The 20,376-nt window shown below is 45.5% G+C and overlaps 1 protein-coding gene across 2 annotated transcripts in view; it reads left to right on the forward strand.

The window, feature by feature from the left end:
* GALNT12 (polypeptide N-acetylgalactosaminyltransferase 12) overlaps nucleotides 1-18,125 on the forward strand; it is an 84,023-nt gene extending 65,898 nt beyond the window's left edge. The window contains exons 9-12 of one of the 2 annotated variants that reach the window (XR_010786690.1): nucleotides 8,240-8,353; nucleotides 8,761-8,916; nucleotides 12,814-16,302; nucleotides 16,350-18,125. Coding sequence is in view for 1 of the 2 variants with exons in the window: in XM_066579132.1 (XP_066435229.1) it covers nucleotides 8,240-8,353; nucleotides 8,761-8,916; nucleotides 12,814-12,951 (408 nt within the window). In the remaining variant the exon portion in view is untranslated. Of the gene's footprint in view, nucleotides 1-8,239; nucleotides 8,354-8,760; nucleotides 8,917-12,813 lie in introns of both variants that reach the window. The other variant, XM_066579132.1, reaches the window with a different exon arrangement.
* The last annotated feature ends 2,251 nt before the right edge of the window (nucleotides 18,126-20,376 follow it).

The raw sequence follows: 20,376 nt of genomic DNA on the forward strand, positions 1-20,376 counted from the left end.
TAATAGGCCTCCTTCCCACGGACGGATTTCCGCCGCGTTGCCCGCAGCTATTAGGTTCCATTGAATAGCTCAATGCTCACGGTGCGGAATTCCATCGCGGAATTCCGCACCGTGAAATCTCCCGTCCTCACTCGCGGCATGCTCTATTTGCCGCGGGTGTACGCGCGGCCGGCTTCCATTGCAGTCAATGGAAGCTGTCCGTTCACGCTATATTCCACTGTAGCACAACGGAAGATAGCGTGAAATCGCCTCTCCGCCTACCGCCGCCGCATCATATGACACGGCGGCCGTGTCATGTGACGCTGTGGGCGTGTCTTGTGACATGGGCGGCGTGTCACATGACGCTGCAGTGCATCACGCCGTAGCGTCATGTGGGACCCAGGACGCCGGATCCGCTGGTAAGTATGGGGTCTCTGTGACGGGCTTCGCCGCGGAATATTCCGCGGCGGAGCCCGTCACGGCCGTGTGCAGCCGGCCATAATGATGCGGTAGCAGTGAGACACGAGTAGCAGATCTGTACAAGAATAATGATGCATAGAAAGGAAAACTCAAATAGTTGTACTGGTGTAGTATATGAAAGGGAATCCACTTCTGTATTCTACACTCCTCCAAATAGGTCATAGCCGCACTGCTTGTGGATGTGATGGCACCACTATACTAGGAAGCTGCAGTGGATAGAAGGTACCACCTCCACCTGTAGTAGTCGTATTAAAGGTTTCACAACAATAAGAAAAGTAAGCTATGTTTTCCTCTTGGAATACCCAAGAAAGAAAGATTTCCTAACAGCACAACTTTATGCTATGTATAGCCAGACAGAGTCACATCCAAGGATCCTGATCCAACAAGGGTCCCGCAGTGAATGAAAATATATAGGAATAAGCGTGGCAGCATGCAGGGGGCAGTTGAAAAACGATTCCTTTATTCCTTCAAACCTAAAAACATACCGATGTTTTGACTCCTGAGAGTCTTTTACTTGAAAAAGACTCTCAGGAGTCGAAACATCGGTATGTTTTTACGCTTATTCCTATAAATTTGTCTTCCTCTTGGAATACCTGTCATGTCAGCGGGGCTGTCTGTATCTGCTGCTTTGCTAACTCCATCTAGCAATGCTTCTCTTTTTCTCTCTACTTCCTCCTGTTCCCCCATAGGGCTCTTCTGTGTGAATATGTCAGGTAGGCGGGTCCACTCCTCTCTGTCAATCAAGTCTGATAACAATAATAATTCCCTTCATGCAGCACTTTACATCACATGATATTGGTTTCTGTCCCCATCAGAGCTCACAAGCTATAGTCACCTATCGGGATGTTTTTGAAGTCTTTACAGTAACTAGTAATTATTAGGAAATTATAGTACCAGTGTTTCTGGTGGTGCAATGCGCCACACAGCTCTGCTACATGCATGTCACACAGGCAGCTGGAGTGAAGAGAAAATGGGGGGAAAAAAATGACATTCTGCCATCTTTCAGTGCTTCCTATTTCCACAGCTCACAAACTGCAACAAAAATGACCTGATAACTTTATTTTATGGGTCAGTACGATTGCTACGATACCAAACTTATATATTTTATTTTTGCTGTACTACTCGTATTTTTTTTTTCAAATAATTTTTAAAAATTATTTTCTCTCTCCATTTTCTGCGCACAATAACTTTTTTATTTTTCTGTCAACATAGTTATGTGAGGGCTCATTTTGTGTGGGACGTCCTGTAGTTACTGTTGATACTATTTTTGAATACAAGCGACTTTTTGATCGCTTTTTATTACATTTTTTCTTGAAGATAGGGTGACCAAAAAAGCGCATTTCTGGCTTTTTTTTTTTTTTTCCCGGACTTCAGTCACAGTCTGGGGACAATAATGCCTTATTTTGATAGATTGAACTTTTAGGGATGCAGCGATACCATACACGTATTTTTGCATTATTATTTAGATTATGTTATTGTAAATATGGCAAAATGTTTTTTTAATTTAATAAAGCTTTCTTATTTTTGCTTTTTTTTTTGTCCCCCTAAGGGACCACAACTAGCAATGCTTTGATCGCTCCTGCAGTATGATGTAATGCCATAGTATTACATTATACTGCATTCTGACAGGCAGCCTATCAAGCCACCCCACTGGGACGCATATTAACAATTTCTGTAACAGCTCTGCCCAAACAACCAATCAGGTTGAATCAGCCAACCCAAACAACCAATCAGGTTGAATCAGCCAACCCAAACAACCAATCAGGTTGAATCAGCCAACCCAAACAACCAATCAGGTTGAATCAGCCAACCCAAACAACCAATCAGGTTGAATCAGCCAACCCAAACAACCAATCAGGTTGAATCAGCCAACCCAAACAACCAATCAGGTTGAATCAGCCAACCCAAACAACCCATCAGGTTGAATCAGCCAACCCAAACAACCCATCAGGTTGAATCAGCCAACCCAAACAACCCATCAGGTTGAATCAGCCAACCCAAACAACCAATCAGGTTGAATCAGCCAACCCAAACAACCAATCAGGTTGAATCAGCCAACCCAAACAACCAATCAGGTTGAATCAGCCAACCCAAACAACCAATCAGGTTGCTGGAATTGTGAATATGGCTGAGCTGTTACAGAAATTGATAATATGCCATGGGGAGGGCTTGATGGGCAGTCTGCCAAGACAGCCATGGGGCCTCTCAGAAGGCCCCCAGCTGCCATGACACCTGCACGGCTCTCCCGATCTTACCGCAGGGAGGCCTTATGGGACCCCTGAACATCAGTTGAGGGGTTTAAATGCCGCTGTCAGAAATGACAGTGGCATTTAAAGGGTTAATAGCCACGGTCGGCCTTGCGTCCGATTGCAGCTATTGCCTGCGGGTGTCAGTTTTCAAATGAAGAAAAAAAGACAATGAGATTATTTTTTTATGGCCAACTGTAAGTATTTCAGGCCCGGCTCATCAGCCTCTCACACGGGTATTTATAAAAACGCCGTGTTTTTTTTCCACAGCATTTTTACTGCATATATTTGCGCAGTAATAATGAAGGTAAGCTGATTTTGTTACTATTAGCGATGAGCGAGCGCACTCGTCCGAGCTTGATACTTGTTCGAGTATTAGGGTACTCGAGATGCTCGTTACTCGAGACGAACACCATGCGGTACTCGAGTCAATTTCATTTCCTTCTCTGCATGTTTAGCGCCATTTTCTAGCCAATACAGTAGGACAGGTTGGAAAGGCAGAAAAGTCAGGCCCAGAGCAAAGAATCCCCCAACTGTTTCCCAAAGCACCCCCTTGAAGCAAGCCTCCATGCAGAGGGCTAGGTGTTCAAAGGTGTGGATGTTTTTTTAGTGAGAGCGCGGACGACCAACGAACACCAAGATCAGCCTCACCACCAGCAGCATGCGCAGGCATATGATGGCCAAGCACCCCACTAGGTGGGACAAAGGCTGTTCACCACCTCCGGGTCACACCACTGCCTCTTCCCCTGTGCCACAACCTGCCACTGTCTCAGGACACAGGCACTCCCTGCCAATCCCTGTCTCAGGACACAGGCACGAGCGCCTCCCGGCCTGCACCCACACCTTCACCTCATGATCCTCCACTGCCTCCAGCAATGTCTCTCAGCGCAGCGTTCAGCTGTCCCTAACACAAGCGTTGGAGCGAAAGCGGAAATATGCCGCCACCGAATCGCATGCACAATCTTTAAACGTGCACATTGCCCAATTAATCAGCCTGGACATGCTGCCATACAGGCTTATGGAAATGAAGGCTTTCAAAAACATGATGGCGGCGGCGGTCCCTCGGTACTCATTCCCCAGTCGCCACTATTTTTCCCGATGCGCCGTCCCCGCCCTACACCAGCACATCTCCCGCAGCATAAATCGTGCCCTCACCAACATGGTTACTAGGAAGGTCCACTTAACCACAGACACGTGGAAAAGTACTGGCGAGCAGGGCCACTATATCTCCCTGATGGCACATTGGGTGAACTTGGTAGAGGCTGGGACCGAGTCAGAGCCTGCGACCGCTCACGTGCTACTCACACCGAGGATAGCGGATCCTACCTCAGTGCTGGTATCTGCGGCGGTCTATGCCACCTCCTCCAAACGCCCTCATCCTTCTCCGTCACCTCCACCTCTCAATTAAGAAGTGTGAGCACGTCGCCAGCAGTTGGTAGCCTGCGGCGCTGCAGCACAGCGGTGGGCAAGCGTCAGCAAGCCGTGCTGAAACTAATCCGCTTAGGTGACAAGAGGCACATGGCCCCCCGAGCTGCTGCAGGGTCTGACAGAGCAGACCAAAATACTAGAAGCCTGCAGCACTTACTGATTACAAAAAAACTCCCATCAGGGAGGAACCTCCTCAGTATAAGGAATGCAATAGCCACAAAAGGTTGTGAACTAGCAACCTAGATGTCATCCAGAATATGTGTGTGTGGCAGCATATATGAGTACGATCAGTTATTCAAAAAAAGAAAGAACTTTATTGATCCATGTAGCCAATTCAGGCAACGTTTCGGCCACACATCGGCCTTTATCAAGCCTAAAAACGATAATAGCATTGTAGTTAAAAAATATACACAGACAATGAAATATCTCATTGTATGACTATTAAAAACACATCCAAGAAAACATCATATAAACATAACAAATACATACTTTCAACAGGTAAATTACATGCCATCTGACCCGGCAAAGAGTCCATGCTGAAAATGGCCCACAATCACATCTCTTCCTATATATAGGGTGTGGAGCTCCCGCCCCATGCTAGACCCCACCCATTATTAGGTATAGGCAAAAAGGAGTGGATCCATCTGCTGTCAATCTTAGTGGAATGGCCCCGGGTCATATCCTCTCATGGTATCTAATTGGTAAATAGGGCTTTCTCATCCTGTGTCAATGTGAAGACCAGAACCGGAACTAATAGATCATGGCCCTCCCTATAGTATACCTCGCTTCCTCGTCACGTGCCCCGCGTCACCTGATGACACGTCGTCACATGATCCATATCTCCGCGTGTGACTAAGTGTCACATAATCGCACCGTGCATGGAGCGCCCTATAGATTGCTATCAACTGAGACGCCGTATTCAATAGAGTCCATGCGTCACAGCATCACGTGACTCGCATCATTATATGACGCGATGTCACATACCCTGGATCATAGCACGTGACCAAACATCACTCATATGTACCTCCCATTGATTCTAATACCATAGATAGGTTTAATAGCGTTTCGATAGAATATCAAGTGATCACATATTCGTACTGTTTATATGCATATTTTATATAACCCATAATCTTAAACAAGGACATTTATAAAAAAGTGTAGTGGACAGAACTGTAGATATAACCATGTTGATGTGTATTAACCCAATCCAGTTCCAACTTCTAATATAAGACCATATCTGGAAAACCGAAAGAAACTGTCTATTCAAAATAGAACGTCATCCTATTAAATAGACCAGACAAGTCTCCATGCCGTTGAAGGACCACGTTTATCACCTTAGGTTGAACCTCTCACCATTTCTTTCTATGGTTAACATTGGCTACCTGGATGAGAAAAACCTTTTGAAAAAAAATTTTCTTCCCAAAATTGTTTTTTTGTCTTGATCTCATCATATCTCACAAGATTTTGCAAGATTTAAGCAATTTTTCAGGGGTACACTTGTACTCTTGGTACACCAATTTTTCAGGCCCTCACCTATACTCTTAGGCAACTAATTTGTCCGGCCTTCCTTCACCTATACTCTTTGCAAACAAAATTTTTCCTGGGTCCGCTTATACTCTTGCTACAGAAATGTTTCAGGGGTTCGCCTATACTCTTGCTACAGAAAAGTTTCTGGGGTCTGCCTATACTCTTGCTACTGAAAGGTTTGAGGGGTTCGCCTATACTCTTGCTACAAAAATGTTTCAGGTGTTCGCCTATACTGTGGGTGCACAAAGGTTTCCCATTGCCGTGTTCAGCTGTCTGGCATAAATACACTGAATGACTTGGGCAGAAGTGTGGGCTGAGGTCGAGGTCCTGGGCGGGGTGAAACTCTGCCATGTTTGGGCACTCTCGTTTCTTCATGTGTAATACTGTCTTTGGGTTTCATGGGCTCGCCTATGCTGTGGGTGCACAAAGGTTTCCCAGCGCAGTGTCCAGCAGTCTGGTACAAATACACTAAATGACTTGGGTAGGGTGCAGACGGCTTTCCCATTGTGTTGTTCAGCTATCTGACACCTACACAGAATGAATTGTGTGAGGACACATGGATTTCCCATAGCTATGTAACTCACGGCACCTTGGGTCACACAAGGTGAAGGCTGGGACTGAGCCTGACCCAGGGCCCGCTCACGTACTTTCCACACATAGTATTGCAGGTCCTACCTCGGTCATCGTTTTTCGGGCTTATTATGCCACCTCCTCCTCCTGCCTGGGGTCTAGGGATCAGCGCTGGTCGACATGTATTTGCTTCCGTGTTACCACAGTCATCTGAGACACTGGTTTGCACCAATCGAAAGAAGCATAACTGAATTAAGGAGACGTTCACAGCTGCACTAGCGTCCGAGCCCGCTTGAGGCCCACAATAACTGAGGGTGTGGGCAGAGGCCAAGGTCCTGGGGGTGAAGAATCAACTGCGCCAGGTTTGGCCTGTGAAACTTCTTTGTGGTTCATCCAGTCTTTGGAGCGATAAAAGCAACCGTAACTGATTTAATGAGACGTTCACAGCTGTACTAGCATCCGAGTCCGCTTTAGGCCCACTATTGCTGAGGGTGTGGGCAGAAGCCAAGATCCTTGGTGGGGTGAAACTCTGCCATGTCTGGGCACTTTGATTTCTTCATATTTAATACTGTCTTTGGGTTGCAGGGGCTCGCCTATGCAGTGGGTGCACAAAGATTTCCCATTGCAGTGTTTTAGCTATCTGGCACAAATACACTGACTGACTTGGGTAGGGGGCAGAAGGCTTCCCCCATTGCGATGTTCAGCTATCTGACACCTACACAGAATGAAGTGTGTGGGGACACATGGATTTCCCATAGCTATGTAACTCACGGCACCTTGGGTCACACAAGATGGAGCCTGGGACCGAGCCTGACCCTGGGCCCACTCACGTGCTTCCCACACAGAGTATTACGGGTCCTACCTCGGTCACGGTTTCTCTGGCTTACTATGCCACCTCCTCCTCCTGCTTGGGGTCTGGGGATCAGCGTTGGTCGGCATGTATTATTTCTCATGCTACAAATTACCACAGTTATCCGAGATACTGGATTGGAGTGTTCACAGGAAGCAAAACGGATTTCATGAGACTTTCACAGGGTCACTGTATACCTGTGGTGGCTACTTTTGCGACACCTCGTGCTTCAAACCAATCTTTGGTGTTAGTATGTGCTGCTGCATTGTGGTGATGGGTAGAAGTGCTGGCACCTGAGTCCCCTTTATGTCCACGTTTGTGGCTCCTGACAATTTTGTGACGGAGGTGGCACGGGATTGGAATGATGATCGTACATCAATCTATCATCAATTCTCATCAGCATTGTGGTTTATTGCCCACACTTTCAAAGAGGGTCACTGCCTGGCCCTTCCAACCCTCTGCAGTGTGTGCCTCCGGTTCCTCCTCATCCAGTATGCACATGCCAGCATGTAACCCAGGAGAAGAGGCAGCGGTGTCACTCGCAGGCAGTGATTGTCCTTGGTTGCAGGTAGTGTGGTGCTTGGCTAAGATGTGCCAACGCGTGTGCCTTGCTAATGAGGGTTTATCCGAAGTAAATTGTTAGGGGGGTGACGCCAGACTCTTGCCCCCATTTTGGCTCTTTCTCTCACTGCCTCTCTATCACTGTCTCACTCTATCTCTCTATTGCTCTCTCTCTCTGTTGTTGTCTCTCTCTCTATCGCTGTCTCTCTATCACTCTTTCTCTCACTGCCTCTCTCTCTATCGCTGTCTCTCTCTGTCTCTCTCTTGGTTGGGCAGTGTATGGTGCAGCTTAGCAGTGTATGCTGTGTTGCTTAGCAACGCTTCCCTCATTCCAGCGCATGCCTGAAGCACAGCAGCGCCACCCATAGACTTAACATTGTAACTTTCACCCCGCCTGACAGTCCCTGAATGTATTAAACTCACATGTGATGATGTTCCGGCAGCGGTGAGCGTGTGTCATCTAATGACACCAACATCATACAGCAAAGTTATAGAAAGGGGGCAAAGTGTGGGGCAAGAAGAAGCATGGAGGCGCATTTATATTAGATGTGTGAGGCAATGAACGCTGATGTAACCATTCTTATTTTATCATCTACAGCTCAAAAATAAGGGGATGTCTGACCACTGCTTTGACTACAATCCTGCAAGTGAACAAGATGTCACTGGACAAAAGATTATTCTGTACCCCTGCCATGGAATGGGGCAGAATCAGGTACGAGAAAGAATAAAAGCGATACATGGATGGTGATGCATACGGTTTGGTTTGTAAATACACATCTTTAATATCTGTATATTGATTGGAGGCCCGTTCACATGTTCATATTTGCATGTATTTAATGGACCGCACACAGACCCATTGTAGTCTAAGAGGCTATTCACATGCCCGTGTTTTCACGGAGGCCATTAGTCTGTGTGAAAAAATCACAGCCTGCCCTTTTATGGTCCGTATCATGGACGAGAATCAGATAAGCATTGCCCACTGCCGGCAGGTATTGGACCGCACATGGATGGACACAGCTCGCATACAGCTGTCTGAATGGAGCCCTACTGTCGGTGTAGTAGTTTTATTATTACATCAAACCATAAACAACACATGAATTGTTCTTTTGTATATTTCAGTTCTTTGAATATACGTCATATAATGAGATCCGGTACAACACGCGGCAGCCTGAAGGTTGTGCTGCCGTAGAGCAAGGCTCTGACCAGTTAACAATATTCTTGTGTCGGGAAAATGGGCAAAGCGTGCCTGAAAATCAGAAGTTTATTTTCAAAGAGGTATGAGTAAACTTTGAACACTGTTATATTTGGCATCAGGTGCAGGTAAAACAAACTGCATTGGGTTAATCTGTGATTACTGTAGGAAGCGGTTTGCTCTACATTTGCCCTTTTAATTCCTTTTGGTGGGAGAGTAGAGATCGCTAGAACAATGGGGCGTCTGTGCTGCGCCCCTGCGGCTCTGGCTGCTCTCTCTGTTATGCTTAAGAATTGTACAACTTTGTGAATTGAGTGAAACTTTGTCGCCTTTAAAAGACGTTTTTGTTTCATATATTTGGGTAAGTAAATTTACAACACAATAAAGTGCGATAAATCGGCTATATCATACAAGATATACAGCATTCTAAATGGGACAAGTAGACTAGTCGGCTGTAACCATAGTAGGCAGCAACCTTGTTATAACACACATAAATGTCAGGTCATTATTACAATACTAATGAGACGCTGCTGAAATCCAAGGAAATAAGCGAGTGCAGTGAAAAAGTGAGAAGAAGATGTGGCGAAGCCATGTCCTAAAACGAACTTGGAAGATGGATTCAAAGTAGAAGTCAATTCTGCAGCCTCTAGTGGTAATGTAGTAACATAGCCACGGTGGTAAGGAGTGGAAGGGCAGTCACTGGGGGACAATTCTTTGAAAGTTATGCACTTCGGAAGGGTAAATACATGCAAACATTACTTACTAATTAGCAAAACACTAAGTAAAACTGACACAAAGAAGTACTTAGAAATTGTATTTGACAGTAAACTTAATTGCAGTAATCAGTTTCAGGCAGCTGCTGCCAAGGGAGATAAGATCATGATGTGCATCAAAAGGAGTATAGATGTATATGACAAGAATGTAATTTGTGCCCAAGAAAGACATAGTGAACCTTGAGGGGTACAAAGACGGGAACTAATGTAATAAATATAATGGAGTACAACAGAACCCAAAAGATCACCAAAATGAGTGTTATTTTGTTTGGAAAAAAGAAGGCTAAGTGGTGAACTAATAACTATGTATGGATATATCAGGGGTCAAATGGAAGGGTGTCCATTTTTATCACATTCATGTAGCCAAATATGCTTACAAGAGATTTTTTACCTCTTTCAAGATTTGCCTCTATGTACCTATTAATTAGTTCAAAATATTAAAGAGAGCTTCAAGAGACTCGGACTAGACAAAGCACGATTGACTAGATCTAAGTCATTAGGTAGAGCTAACCATGACCGCTGGATCCTCACCAGCCCCTCCCAGTAATGCTGGATTAGTCCAGCCTGGGAGAAGGTTGGAGGTGTGGTTCTCTAATTGCTCTGCCAGTCCTCAGGTGTGGAGTAGCTTTATATTCTCAGCCCTCCCTTTCCTCACTGATGCTTATTCAGCTCCGTAGAGTAGTAGTGGAGAGTGGAGCTCCTCTGTGCTGGGTGTACTGCTACTTCCAGATAAGTTGCTGCGGTTTACTTTTCAGTTGTATTTTCTGTTTTCTTTCCTGTATTGCGTTGCTGTTTGGTTCATCACTCCAGGGGCCTCTATAGGGACAATCAGGGCCCAGGAAGACCCCCGTGGGGCCGCCTCTATTAAGGTGATTACTCCGCTTCTAGACAGGGACCCTTCACTCCCCTGTTAGGTTAGGGCCAGACTTCCTTCTCTCTGGAGTGGTGCTACTGTTCAGCATAGCATGGTGCGCACAATGCATAGTAGTATTCAACTGCAGTGGTTGTGAACATCACCCTGCGTCTGTGCTGAACGTGGAGTTTGTGTGCCGCACAGACGTGACATTGGGATTCCCGCACGTTATCTTGGTTAGGTAGAATCAGTTCTATAAAAATAGTTCTGTTCCCCAGATTGTTTTATTTATTTTGGTGCCTTCTAATCCCACTTTGAGGAGACTTTAAACTTAAATAAAATTGTATGTTTTTGTAACAAAATGAAAAACTGAGAATGAAAGCTAAACTTACTTATTTCCATAAGCTGTTGGGAGGACTTGCACTGTCTCCTCTTAAGGCCAGCTTCGCATGAGCGAATTTGTGCAGGTTTCTGTGCTGCATTTTCGCAGTAAGAAACTTCCATATTTGCGTGTGCGGCTGCATTTTGTACGTTTTGCACACAGAAGTCATGAACATTTGTGCAACAACACGCATCGGTGCTCCCAACCACTGAAATAGCCGAATTCTTTCTTTAATAAGTGCCAGATGTTCCCCTCTGTAACTTGAAATTGTGTTCCCCTGTTTGCGCCGCCTGCGTTGGGATCCCAGATGTTAAAATGTGAATTCTCTATTTGAAATATTTTATTAAAGTAAAACATTCTGCATACATCAGTAGGAGATACTTTTCTCTGTAGATTTGTCGACAGTCACCTGGGACAGAATGTCCAGTGATTCCTGACCCTTTCTAGTACTCCTATCTCTGAAGATATGGGATTTGGATGGAAATACGCAACCTCCTCTTCATACTAGGTCCCATGTCCCCTCTATTTCAAAATCCAGCCTTCCAACCAGCTCTTGTGGCTACTTCTTACTTTGGATAAGATCTGCAATCCCAAGACTCAAGGATGTATTAACAGAAGTAAAGATCCCCTCTATTGAAATCTTACAGTCTAAGGAATCCAGTTTACTAATCTCCTGGTTTGAAGAAAGCTGCTCCCATCTTCTGTTCACACAAATTTTCCTAGATTGACATTTCCTCCATGGATTTTGATAACCTCTTTCTTCCCCCTTCTGGGCTGCTGAGGTGTTTATTCTACATGTACCAGTTATTGTTCCTGGATGGAACCTAAAAATGTCTTAGTTAGAGGCCCTTAGAGTTAAACAACACTGTGTAGGAATGTTGGACCATTTGTCCCGGTAAATGTGTTCTAGTTCATCAATATTTCCGGGAACTCTCACTATTCGCACAGCCCTCAGATCATGCTACAGCATCTTAATACAGTAAAGGTCAAGACTCCGGCCAAATTCCAAGACACAATTCTTTTTTCATCTTCCCATAAAACATTTTCTCAGTGGCATTGTAAAACATCCAGGTGGTCTTGGGAAATATTTTTTTTTCTATTAAGATCAGGAACTGCATGTCATGTCCGAACTCGACACGCTGTATCCTTAACCCTAAATACTCACGGGCTGTGGACAAAAAGACCACAAGTGCACACAAAACTGGTAAACAATAAAGATAACATACACCAGGGAAACACTGTCCTTATAAACCCTTTAGGCATGAAATGGACCTACCTATACGCAGATAACCCGTCCTAACAAGGGCGAACCTCACGTTGGCCACTAGCAGACCCTACGTGGGAGAGGAAAAAAACACAAAAAACAAGATATAAATGATAGTAACTGCAGCACTTTCCCTGATGAAAACAGGGGATCCAGCACCAACCTGTAAGTTCCACCACAGTCAGAGGAAGACTTCCATTGCTCAGAGCACACATGGATGTTGTATGTGTGCTCATTTATTCTGCGTACCCTCTGACATGAATGGGTAACTGTCCTTCAAGAAATCATACCAGAATTGGACATGCTGAAATTTACTTTTTTTTTTTTTTTTTTTACACAAACCATCAGTCTATGTAAGAATAAAGAACATCTCATGAATGTAAGGGGTTTTGTATGCTGTCCGGCTGCAGTCATTTACAAACACGGAGAGCGCCGGGACGTAGAAGTGGCCAGTGAACGAGCCCTTAGATGACATTACTTGGCTTTTGAATTCTGTATTTTTGTCGGTCCCTGGAACAACATTGCAGGATAGAGGCTGAATGCGACAGACTTGTATCTTTTTCTCAATCTGCTATGTAACCAGTAGTTGGCTAGAAAAACTAGACTCAGTGGACTTCATTCATATTAGTAGATCCAGAAGTGTATCCAGTCTAGTTTATAAAGTTATTGCTATCATTTGTAACTATTGTAACTATTTGTTACTTGCAGGACGGTACTCTGTTGCACCAGCAAACACAAAAGTGCGTTCAAGCCGATAGACCAACCAGCATGGGAAGCCCCGTGCCGATGTTAAGAGCGTGCTCAAACTCTGATCTACAGAAATGGTTTTTCCAGGAGAGAAGCTGATGCCCCCCTGCAGACTGGTGCAGCGACTACTGATTGGCCTCTCCGCAGCAGGAACTTTACTTGGTGGCCTTCATCCACTAATAGTTGCTGACAAAGACTATCACAGCTGTGTGGGGGAACTCTGCGGGGATCACTAGGGATTGTCCTGTTCTATTTTTTGCTTTGTTTTAGGGACCTTTCACACAGGACGGAATTGTCCCCAGGACGCAGCACAGATACGGATTTCGCTGTGTTTTTAACTGTAAATTGCCGAACGTCCTGCTGAATTTACTGCAGACTTTAATTGCAGAATTCCGTTTCCTGTATGTTAGACGTCGGCAACAAAAATCCCACCCGACGGCCTTAATTCTGCAGAAGAAAGCTTTTCCCCTGCAGAATTTAATCTTGCAGTTTTGAAGTAAACATGCGGATTTTAACATGCGGAATTCAAACCCCATTGTGTCAGAAGCGGTGTGGTGTCTCCTTAAGGAAAGGAGCATTGCCTTATAAGTCTCCTTACTCATCTCTTAGGTGTCCCCACACCCCTTCTGGGTGCTCACCTTGGGGAGAGACTATAGCAGTCCCTGACCCACTTACCCCCTAGGTGTCTCCACACACTTTTTGGGGGCTCTCCTTAAGGAGACAAGACATGGCTTCTGACCCACATCACAGGCCCCCCACAAACTAAGCCAGAAGCCTGCTGCACACTGAGGAGGGCAAGCAACCCGAAACAGCTATCTGTGCATGGTCTCTGGCTTGGTTTCATGTTCTCATCTATTGTTAAGACTTGTTATAAGTCACTTTGAATTGAAGGAATGCTGCCACCAATAGATGGCGCTGTAGAGGGATTTTTCCATCTTTATTATTTGCATAACCCCCACTGGGATAACATTGTGGTGCAGAACTAATGCCGCCCCGTGTGAAAGGTCCCTTATAGGTTTACAGGTGGTGAAATGGCTAATCTATATAAAAATGGTATGAATTCTTCAGACTCTGGTGTGGGAAAGAGTGAAATGTCTTTTTTTGCATGTGACGAATGTGAAATGAACGCTGATTGTTTTTGTGATCGTCTGTTTAAATTCCTTTTAAATCGTTTCCCTCGCTTTCTCTCCTCTGGTTGGCGGCCCGCCATGTCTTCTGTGCCGCCATCCTTCCGTGTATTTCCTTTCGATGACTAGAGGTCGGGTAGAGCCGGAGTTTGTGCCTTAATGGAAGCTACAATCAGACATTACCGATCACTTCTGTTCTTTATCATAGAGTCGGTGCTTCTTGCACGGTTTAATAGGAAGGTCCGTAAGAACTTGAAGTGTTACACTTAAAGCATAGAAGCATCATTGCGGCAGAACCCTGTGAACCCAAGTGCCCCGGTGTCTTCAGATGGCTTGCGGCTTCACCCGTTTTCTTCCCCTTAAATCCATGTGTTTTTTTTAATAAGAGTGATATTTCTAATTGAATGCTTGAACATTCTCTCATGTCATTCACTGTATGGGCTTCTTCTGCGTCCAGCGATGGCCGGAGGACGGAGGTTCTTGTGCATCCTTCCGATGTATGTAGCGAGAACTGCAGCGCTTCGCCAATGGAAAAACCGGGCAGGCTGAGGCGATATACACGTCTGCAGACGCCAACAGGAGGACGGAAGCGCAGGCCTCTCTAGTGGTCCGGTATAATAATCAGAGGGCGGCGGCGTACAGCGGGCAAGAAATTATATTATTATTATTCCTCCATTACAATTTTAGTGGCGCAATAGAGACTTATTTTTTTTGCACTGTGTACGCTGCCGCACGGAGATTCTTGTGCATGCTATCAGTCAGGCAGCCCAAGAGCGGCATTACACAAGCTTTAGCGCAAATGCACTCGCCGCAGCTTATTTGCACATGAACAAGGTTTGAAGAGCCCATAATTAGGGTTTACAGACTTGTCTAATCTTCTGAGCGCCGGGCTGGTTCACAGGCGCTCGTCACACCCTCCCATGGAATAGAATGGCTATTTAACCCCTTAACTGTGCAGGAGATACAGTTACATCCTGCAGCTTCGGGGTATGTATGAAGATACATCGCGGCCGCTTCTTACAGCCAACACACAAGCCGCTTATCGAAGCTATTAACCCTTTAAATGCTGCCGTCAATTCTGACAGCGGTATTTAAATCGCTCGACCAATGTTTCCGGAATCCTTTACAACACTCCGGGATGAGATCATGGGTTGCTGTGCGCGTGTCATGGCAGCCAGGGGCCTTCTGAAGGCCTCAGGGCTGTCACAGCAGACTGCCTTTCAAGCTATGCCTGATTGCAGATTGTGCGCCGTAAAAACAAGACGCACACAAAGATGGTGGCATTTTGTTTTTTTCAATTCACTCCACTTAGAATTTTTTAAAGTTTTTCAGTACATTATAAGGTACATGTCACAGTGTTCACAGCCCGATATCGCTCTCGCCAGTGTGCATGCGGCCTAACGGGACTGCGGAACTGACGATAGGAAGTGGAGAGTACTGTGCATGCACTAGCCAGCAGGTGCTGGAGGTGGAGGGAAGGAGACTTGTCTCTAAGGTCGCTGTCACTCGGCCAAAAAAATCCTGTCAGATTTGTGTGCTGCGAGGTGAACAGATCTCGCACGAATATGAACCCCATTTTTTTGACTAGGGTCATATACATGGGCAATTTTTCCCGCATCGCAGTGCAGGAAAAAAAATGCGGCATGTCAAATCTTTGGGTGTTCCCTTGCAACGCGTCGCCCATTGTTTTCAAAACACATTGCACGGTGTGCGAGCTGCATGCGAGTGCCATGCAGGTTTTCTGGTAAAAACAATGGACATCGCATGTTGGCGCGCACAATATCGGACTGATATCACACTCGCCGGTGTGAAACTAGCCAAATCATACTTATGGACTCTTTGTATAGATTCGTCTATGAAAATACAGCTAGGGTCATAGTTGATCAAACTTAGTGGTTAAAAAGGAAACTACTTTCTGCCCCATGACTTGCAACCTCTTCCTTCCTGCACTTGTATCGACATGATGTATATTTACATTGTAGATGGAAGAGGCTTAGAGACTGAGCCAACACTATTGACAACAGGAGCGGTTGTGAATGACTGTCGGAGTCCTGTGCATAGCGTGGATTGGTGTGTTCCCCCATCCCCATCATTAACCACTTACATGCCACGAGCATTGTGGATCACGGCATTCACGAGGTTAACAAAGGAAAGGAGCTCCCTCTGTGATCTCATTGGTCCTCTCCATGTAATTGCAGAGTTGCAGAAAGACAATGCACGGCATGGCAACTGCATGGCAGTCAATGGTGTTCAGGTTTGCCATGAACTGTAGTAGTTAAAGCATAAATCGATCATGGGATTACGGGTTCAAACCCTTAGGCCGGCTGCACATGGCCGTGACGGGCTCCGCCGCGGAATTCCGCGGCGGAGCCTGTCACGGCACCCCCCAGAGACCCCATACTTACCTGCAGATCCGGCGTCTTCCGTCCCGCATGGTGCTTCGGCGCTCATGCACCGCAGCGTCATGTGACGCGCCGGCCGCGTCATATGACATGGCTGGCGGTGGGCGGGGGAAGCGCTTTCACGCTATCTTCCACTGTGCTACAGCGGAAGATAGCATGACGGACGGGCTTCCATTGACTGCAATGGAAGCCGTCCGCGCGTACACCCGCGGCAAATAGAGCATGCCGCGGGTGAGGACAGGTGATTTCACGGTGCGGAATTCCGTGATTGAATTCTGCACCGTGAGCATTGAGCTATTAGGTTCAATAGAACCTAATAGCTGTGGGCAACGCGGCGGAAATCCGGCCGTGGGAAGGAGCCCTTAGGAACAGAAAAAGTTAATAAAAATAGTTTAAAAAAAAAACAACTTTTTCTGCACTTTGTTTCAGAAAAAAAAGAATTAAAAAAGAAAACAATAGATCTTTTGGATAGTAACATCCTTAATGGGAGGTCATCCTTAACTAATTGCTCTCCCTTTTTATCCCACACTGCAAACACTATTAAGAAATGAAAAAGCATTTTGGCTCAGTTTTTTGGCCTTTTTTTATTCATAGTGTTTCCCACAGAAACCATTAAAAGTGATCAGAAAAGTCATACATACCACAAAATGCTGCCAGTAGAAACTACAGCCCGCACAACAAGCTCCACCGATGGAAAAATAAAACCGTTACTGGTCTCTGAATGCAGCAATTCAAAAAATATATTTTTTCCCAAAAAAGGGTTTTAATTGTGCAAAAGTGAAAAGTCGTATCATAATCGTACCGACCTGCCTTAGGTAGATATCTTATGTACCAGATGGTGAACACTATGAAGAGAAAAAGAAACACAAAAAAAACCACTAGCATTCATGTGTTTTTTTTACCCTGCCCCTCAACGAAATGATATAGTATGTTATTTGTAACCCAAAATAGGATAGGTGATAAGTCTGTTTGGGGTCTCACAGCTGGACCCCCTGCCAACCATGAAAACAAGGCACCCGTGTCCCCCACCAACAGTTGCCGCTCCATTCATCTCAACAGGGCTGATGGAAGTAGCCAGGCTGGATACTCGGCTATCTTCTGCAGTGACATCAAACCGCGGCTACATTCAATCTCTGACTCACTGCAGGGAGTTCACAGTGAGGAGGAGAGGCGGACACATAATCCCCATTCTTGAGATCTCAGTGGTGAGACCCCTACTGATCCGACATCACCTATCCTCTGGTACAAAGCCTTTAAGGGGTTAAATATGCCCTTAACTCCAACCCCAGTGACCTCCCAATCGGACTGATACACTTCTGTGTGGTTGGTGCTTCATCTTCCATCCAATGTTGTGCCACAAGTTCTTTTTGCAGCAGTTTTCTGTTCCTGCAACATTGTAAACCTAAAACCATTTTAGATTCTTCTTTGAATCTAGGATATTGTCCAGCGCTCTACCGGACCGTCCCAGAGACAAGCCAGTGCCATGACGGGGGTTCACATATTATTCTGTGCTGTGTAAACTAATGTACTGACCGGTGATTAGGAGACGATTACTCCTCACCATGGATGATGATCCGATTACCTCTCCCCATGGATGATGATCCAATTACTCCTCACCATGGATGATGATCCAATTACTTCTCACCAGAGTGCAACTATTTTGTAGCAAAAATGATTTTTATTTGTTTCTATTTATATGTGGGGAAAGAAATCATTGTGTAAATTAAACTATTATTTGAATAGATGTGTGTGTGATGTGAATAATTTGTATTTAGTCTATTGAACGGCACTCTGGGTTCACACACTTTTTCTTGCAGATGTAGGAAGAATCAGAGACGAGATAACCAAGTTAGGGCTCACTCCCACTTGCGTTTTTTTCATGCGATATCGCTGTGTTTTTTTAACGCGATTGTCAGTGGGACTTTCTAATGTTAAACACACAACGCACAAAAATCACACAAAGCACAAACTTGCGATGCGTTTTTAACATTAGAAAGTCCCATTGACAATCGCGTTAAAAAAAACACAGCGCTATCGCAGCGTTAAAAAAAACGCAAGTGTGTGGGAGCCCTTAAAGAAAACTGAACTAGACACCAGACAAGACTGACCCAAACAGCGAAAAACAGACAAGTTACAATGCTAGGAGCGAGGACTGAACTCTGTGGTGTAGCTATGTGCCCCTACACAGCAGTCAATTTCAAATCCCATTAAAGCCAATGGTAGTAAAAAATGGAGTTAATTTGCCATCCAGAAATTCCCTAATATAGTGAAAGCCCTCCAGATTGAATGGGGATACAGACAGATCTAGGGAACACTGTAGTGGGGTGTGTGGGTCACTCGTAGCACACAGGTGTCATTGAAAACATAAGAAGACCCACACAGGGTCTCCTAGATCAAAAATTGTGCCAAGGAAGACCGCGGGTGTGCTGCTTGTTTTAGAAGCAATGTCATAAAATTTGCAAAGGACAAGTTCTACCAGGTGAACAGAACAGCCAAGCACAGACCTTCTCCAAGGAAAAGCTGTAGAGCTACAGCTATTTATTGTGCTTTACAAAATGTTTGTTTTGGGAGTAGGAAGAAGCATGGTGGGAGGAGAGCAGCGGCAGCACCACCACCACCACCAGCCACAGCACCCTGCAGGCAGAGTGTGCTCCTTGTGGAAACATGAGAGCTGTAGCTCCAGATTTCCATATTGACATTTTTTATTTGGGGGGAGTAAGAGGAGGAAATATGCCGAAAGGAGGAGAAAGAGAGCAGCACCACCACCAACAGCAGCAGCATCACCTTCAGGGAACAGTGTGGTCTTTTATATCAAACTGTTCAGTCATATGTGAGTAAAAACTGTCAGCATGCTAACGAATCAGCAGAATCTGCCGTGGGGTGTAGAAGTCCGGTGCAATCCATGTCTGGTTACATTGTATAAACGTCAAATGATTCACAGTCTGCGGCCAGGCGGATGCATCTGTCAATTATCAGACCCCCAGCTATGCTGAACATCCTTGCTGACAGCACAGTGGCACCAGAGCAGTCAACCACCTCTGAAGCATGTTGTGGAAGCTCTGAACACTTCTCCAGCATAGTCACCCAGAAGTTGAAGGCGCAAATGCCATGACTGAATACATCCACGTAGGAGCTGAAATACTCTTGGACCATCATGGATAAGTGCTGCCCCACCTCTGTTAGATTTTTCCTGCCTCCTCGGATGGTGCTTTTGCTATGGCTTCCTGCTCGTCTGCCATAAGCTGCAGAGCTGCGACCCATTGCGGATGCATCCCCACAGCCATGGGGAAATGCTCCGCTCAAGCTGCTTAGCTGTCTGTCCTGATACTGCTGCATTTTGAGATCCCACTCTGGTGCCGGAATGAGATTTGTTGTTTTGGGCTTGTAGCAGGAATCAAGGAGAGTGGCCACACAGTCATGATCTAATGTTTTGATGTGGGCTATGTAATGGTCCTTCTGCAAACACTGCAGCATAAAAGTACTCATATTTCTCAAAGTCTCTAAAGGTTATGGCCCACATTCCTTGGGGTCAGGTCTAAGACTGTCCCCTGGCTGGTCCTGCAATCTGCCAAAAGCTGCGGTTATGGATGGAATAAATGTTGCATAGCCCCTGCTTCTGCCTCTGGATCTATATTATTCCCCTCCTCTCTATTTTTCCAATGGGCAGAGAAATGTGATAGAAAAAATGCACCCATTTCTTGCCCAAAGCCACCATCCCTGCGGTGTTGAGTAATAGCAGACTGGCCAGACAGTTAAGAGGGAAATAAACCCATGCTGATACAGAGCTATGCAGTTATGAGAGATCATTCCTGTCAAACCAACCTGACCAGCTTCTATGAGGAGGTAAGTTCTAGACTGGACTGGGGAGTCACTGAATCTTGTGTATCTGCACTTTTCCAGAGCGTTTGATACTGTGCCACATAAAAGGTTGGTATATAAAATGAGAATGCTTGGTCTGGGTGAGAATGTGTGTAAGTAACTGGTCAGTGATAAAA

The sequence above is a fragment of the Eleutherodactylus coqui genome, chromosome 9 (assembly GCF_035609145.1).
Source record: "Eleutherodactylus coqui strain aEleCoq1 chromosome 9, aEleCoq1.hap1, whole genome shotgun sequence".
Lineage (NCBI taxonomy): Eukaryota > Metazoa > Chordata > Amphibia > Anura > Eleutherodactylidae > Eleutherodactylus > Eleutherodactylus coqui.